The 5,416-nt window shown below is 45.9% G+C and overlaps 1 protein-coding gene across 1 annotated transcript in view; it reads left to right on the plus strand.

Moving 5' to 3' along the window:
* The first annotated feature begins 3,886 nt into the window (after positions 1 to 3,886).
* Pits (Protein interacting with Ttk69 and Sin3A) overlaps positions 3,887 to 5,416 on the plus strand; it is a 23,520-nt gene continuing 21,990 nt past the window's right edge. Inside the window, exon 1 of the mRNA XM_018513727.1 lies at positions 3,887 to 5,410. Within this exon, the coding sequence (XP_018369229.1) occupies positions 5,159 to 5,410 (252 nt within the window). The 5' untranslated portion in view covers positions 3,887 to 5,158. The remainder of the gene's footprint in view (positions 5,411 to 5,416) is intronic.

Here is a 5,416-nt window from a genome sequence, read left to right on the forward strand (position 1 = left end):
CTCTCTCTCTCTCTCATCCCTATCGACCATTTTCACACACGGATCGCGCAGTCCATTTTCTATGTCTTTGGTCTCTTGAGAGAAAGATGAGATCTGATTATAAGTACGAGTCGATGATAACGGTGACCGCGCGGATATCATTAAGGATATTCAGACATATAAGAAGATCCAGACAAATCACACTGATTTATTACATCGCTTAGGTAGATATTAGATCTTGATTCCTTATTTTTTGTCTTTTCATATCGCAGTCTTAAAAAATACTTTATCTATAACATTATTCATTTTTTTTTAATAAGTAAGAATTTATTATCTGTCTATTTTATGTAATTTATACGCGTTATCTTCTATTATATTTACTTATGTTACGTAACGCATATCGTTATCGATTATCTGTTAGACACTACATTTCGCAGAAGATCGCAGTTTTTCTTTACTATTTCCTCGATTTAATCTAAATACACGCTTTCGAGAGGGAGATACATATTTATAACCAGACAAGGCAAGAAACGTTTGTTTACTCGGACTCGAGCGGAGATGGCGACGAATGGACACTGATAAGCCGACTCGTCTAATTATACCACTCCTTGCCCTCGCCATGGTCGAGGCTAAATCGTCTCTCGCTCTTTCGAGAGGAGGGTTCACGTTACGATCTCGTGCACTATGTCAGATTGATGTCAGTCGCGTGGCGGATGGTTCTCGTTTTGACGAGAGAGAGAGAGAGAGAGAGAGAGAGAGAGAGAGAGAGAGAGAGAGAGAGAGAGAGAGGAACATTCTCCTCTAGAGCGTTAAATACATACAGTTACATAAAATTATAAAAATTAGAAAGCAGGAAAATGAATATAACCAAAGTTAGTACTGAAAGAGCTTCATAAAATATAACAAGAAAAAAATAATAAAAATAAAGTGATAACAAGATAGAAACATGCAACTTTCCGAATGTAAATAATATTAATGAGTGTGTAATTATCTATTGAAAGTAATGGGTTCAAATACAGAAGCTACTAGTTTCGATATGGTAGAGCCACAGAGAGAGACAGAGGGTGAGAGAGAGAGAGAGAGAGAGAGAGAGAGAGAAAGATAGGGAAAGCACGCAGCAGCTGTGATAGTCGACGTTCACCAAATTGCCTATGACGTCAGTGCTATACTCGGTTCTTTCTCTTCCCTTCTTTTTTTTCTTTGCACGCTGACGGATCGCCGACGTGCTGTGATCAACATAATCGACGTCTTGACTGCCTCAATCGTCTCGTCTCGTTAGCGAACATTGTTGCGCGAGCGTCATTAATGAGCGTGTAATAATTCGAGATATGATGTAAACTAGCACGCATCTTATCGACGGTGTTATGTAAATAACCGAGATATAAACACAAATTTCACATCATTCACTTGACCCCGAGGATGGCTTATTTTAGTGTAATTTTTCGCGATTCTTAGCGTAACAGCAAATAAAAAAAAACAATGATTACGAAATCCTCGTAACGACTTATATAAATCGTTATCAGACTGACGAGATATCTCGTTGACGATGAAAACATTCGACGAAAGTGATGATATAGTTAAAATTTATCGAATTTCAACGTGAATTTGACTTTCTGATTAGATTTTGTCGTCTCTTACTTAATATAAATTGATTATCGATGTAAATTAATTATTAACTTGATATATTGTAATTAATATCGAATTACAGCTTGAATTGTGGCGCTTATTTAATTTTTTAGATGTTAAAAATGTGTACGTGTGCAGCAATTCTCAAGCTGATTGTGAGTTATTCGAACCTGAAAGGATGACGCATAGCGCATATGTCGTTTCGTCTCGATAACACTGGCGATAATGCACCTACACCTCGGCACTCCCTATCGACCATTATCGCCGACCGTGTTATCGCTAAGAAAAGCGATAAAGTAACGCGCCATTCGTGCCGACTCAGCGGCTACGACGATAATAATGATCATTGTTTATGCCACAGAGATTAGAGGGGACAGTGGTAGAGTCGCGAGCGAGAAATACAAATTACTTACCGGTCTTTCGTGTTAAGTCCGGATCTACAAAAGGTGTTTTAAGCCTTAAGCCGTAAAAAATTGACCAACTACAGTCGAATGCGAGGAGAATAAGTGATTATGATTCGTCCATTCCTTATGACTTAAAAGATCTATCTATTTAAAAATCTATCATAAATCCGGGGTAATACGAGTTTGCAAAAGTTCGCAAACAGCTGACTTTTCTAAATTTAAGTCCTACGAATGAAACTACAAATTACAATAATTTTAGAATTAAAAAAATAACTACAAATAATTACAAATCAAAGTAAATACTTCATAACATGTATAGTTAAAAGAAAGTCTAAGGGCCAGTTGTTCCATCTTTATAGATAAACTCTGTGGTAATTTACTTATTGGATAAACAAAAGAGTAAAAGAGTAAGAACACAAGAGAGTAGGGGTTGCCGCAGATAAAATTTCTGTAACAATAACCTCAAGACGTGAACTGAAGCCGATGAGCCAATCAGGGGATCGATTCTGTATCTTGAAACGAAGTGAAAATTACAAAAGTGAGCGAATTTTACTAGAATACTGATAATTTCATTGGTCAACACCTAGTAAATTTGCTCACTTTCGTAATTTTCACCTCGTTTCAAGATACAGAATCGATCTTTACTGCTTTAGATCTACGTACTCTAACGGAGATGGAAATAGCAGTAAACTTGTCCATCTTGCTAATTGAATTAAAAACAATTATCTTGATGAATTTAATAGAATAACTGTAGATATATAACACAAATTTTGATAGAATTTTATGACAATCCGGTGATGCCGCCTATGAAGACGCCGAAATACTCGAGATGCCTCCGAAGCATTCTAACACAAGCACGTATCCCCGGTACCTTCAAAATTCGGCATCAACGTTTATTGATCCATACACACGGCCGGCGTATCTCGTATCGTGTCAGCGATATTCGCCAGTTGCTTAAAATGATTGAAAAACACCGGCGCGGCGGCGCGATAACCGCGACCGCCGTCTCTCTACGTGACTCGATGCATTTTATTATAAATAATCGTGAGATCTTCGTATACACAACGTCACGTCAGTCCTGATATACCAGTCCCCATTTTTCTCACCATAGTTGAGATACTTCGATAAGAATAATCGCCGATACAGTAAGGAGTACTGTTTGGTCTTCGTGTCTCCGAGAGATGAGAGCGTTTTCACGGCTGTGTAAAACCGGCTTGTTCATTGCGAAGAGTGGGCGCCGCGCCGGGTTGATGCGAGAGCGTGCGCGCGCGCGCGCGCGCGCGTGCACACAGCATGCAGCCTCCCAACCCCCCCTCGATCCTCGACGTTCCGAACCCTCCCCGCGCGTCCCTGCCCGTTGCCGTGCTCCACCGGATCCCGGTCGCTGCCTACGTGTCCCCCTAGGGCACTCCACGGCGCGCATGCGCAACCTCGCGATTATGACGTCATCCACCATGACGCCACAACGTCCGATTGGCGGAGCGCGTCGTCGTCGTCGTCGTCGTCGCGTCGTAGCTGTTTTTTTAGAGACGAGGATGTCACGGGACGGAGGGGAGGTAGCTTGGCAATGGCTCTCGTGCGAGGGGCGGGAGGACTGGGCGCGAGAGGAAACGAGAGAATGAGAGAGGGAGAGAGAGAGTGAGAGAGAGTGAGAGCTAGCAGACTGCATACGGGACGGGGATTCAACGGCGAGCCGTGAGGGGTTAGAGGGGATCGCGTGAGCGAGCGACTGGAGCGACGCCGAACGGCCGAAAGCAAATGGCGAATGCGACGGTGGTGAAGGAGCGAGAGAAAGGTGGCCGATGGGTTCGAGAGAGACGGGGCTAAGGCTGACAATGAGAGGTGGGAACTCCGACGGAGGTACCCAGAGGGCCAGAGTAACCGCCGCATTCTCGAGCGTTCGTCTCTTCGTACGGCAGCCAGACACGTCTCGTCCTTGTCGCGTCGAGAGATCCGTGTTTAATTTCGCGCGTTTGTAAATCGTATCTCGTGTGTCGGTGTTTGCCAAGGAAGAAGAGAGAATCGGAGAGCGATTGTAATAAATAACGGCGCGACAACGGTTGCCGTGATCGCGTGTGCCTCGCGTTCGCTGGTTCGCGGTGCTTCGCCGCTACTCTTTTTCCGGTGCGAGACAGTGCGAGACAGTGCGAGGATATATTAGAGCGTAGATATCGGTCGTAACGCGGGCGTCTCGAAGCGTCTCCTTCGAGGGCCGCGCGCGAGACGCGAGTTTTTCCCTGGGGAGTGAAGTGACGCCGCGGATTCCCGCCATCGCCATCGTTGACGGCGCCATCGCGGACTTGGGTCGTTCGCTCCGCTCCGCTCCGGTCTGTCCGGGCTGTCCGTCGCGTAGGCGTAGCGGTGCGGTCGAGTCGGGCGTCGTCAGGCGTCGCGCTACGCGTTCCGCGTTCGTCCTCTCGCGGCTCATGTGCTCGCGAGCCGCGCCGACGGAGACGACGGAGTGCGCGCGAGACGGGAGGTGCAGGTTGACGTTATCGTTGTCTTTGTCGTTATTTCGAGCGCCGGTTGTTATTTCTCGGACGAGTAGTGCGCGCGGTCGGAATCTATTCTCCTTTCGTGGAGCGGAGTGACTCGAGAAAAGAGAAAGAGAGAGAGAGAGAGAGAAAGCGTCGTTTATTATGGGACAAGTCTCCTCGAGCACAAAGACTAATTAACAAAGGAAGAGAGAATTGACCGTATTTCTCAAATAGTACATGAAATAAAGTGATACAGAATAAAATAATGTGAAAAAAAGTATACGATACTAAAACCGAATAAAGAAAATAGACGCGTGTATGCGTAAGAACGTATGCGTAAGATATATAAGAGTGCATGTGTATACGCGTGTGTGTGTGTGTGCGTGCTCACAGGCATATAACGGAGAGAAAGAGAGGTGGTAGACAAAGCGGACGACTAAACGCGGGGATAACTCCGATACAGCTCGCGGCTAAACGAGATAAGAGGAGCCCCTCGGGAGATAATACGTGCACGCGAGACAAACAGTGAATGTGAAGTGATAATTGACCGAGAGCGACACGGTGGACGATTAACGTTCACTCCCCCCCCCCCTCCAGGTTACCAGATCGCCATTACCATTACCAAAACAGCGGGAGACCCTCGGCGCCGACACTACGTTTTTCACCGACAAGATGATGGGCAAACGGACGCAGTGTTATCTGTGCGACCTGCCCAGGATGCCTTGGGCGATGATAATGGACTTCTCGGAGCCGGTTTGTCGCGGCTGCGTGAATTACGAGGGCGCCGACCGCATCGACCTAGTCCTCGAGTCGGCCAAGCAGCTGAAGAAGGCGCACGGCTTTCAGGACGCCCGGCCGTCCGCCTCCAAGACGTATCGTACTGGTACGGGACACACCGAGCACAACGGCGGTACCAATCTCGACGTCCTG

The sequence above is a fragment of the Trachymyrmex cornetzi genome, unplaced genomic scaffold (assembly GCF_001594075.2).
Source record: "Trachymyrmex cornetzi isolate Tcor2-1 unplaced genomic scaffold, Tcor1.1 scaffold117, whole genome shotgun sequence".
Lineage (NCBI taxonomy): Eukaryota > Metazoa > Arthropoda > Insecta > Hymenoptera > Formicidae > Trachymyrmex > Trachymyrmex cornetzi.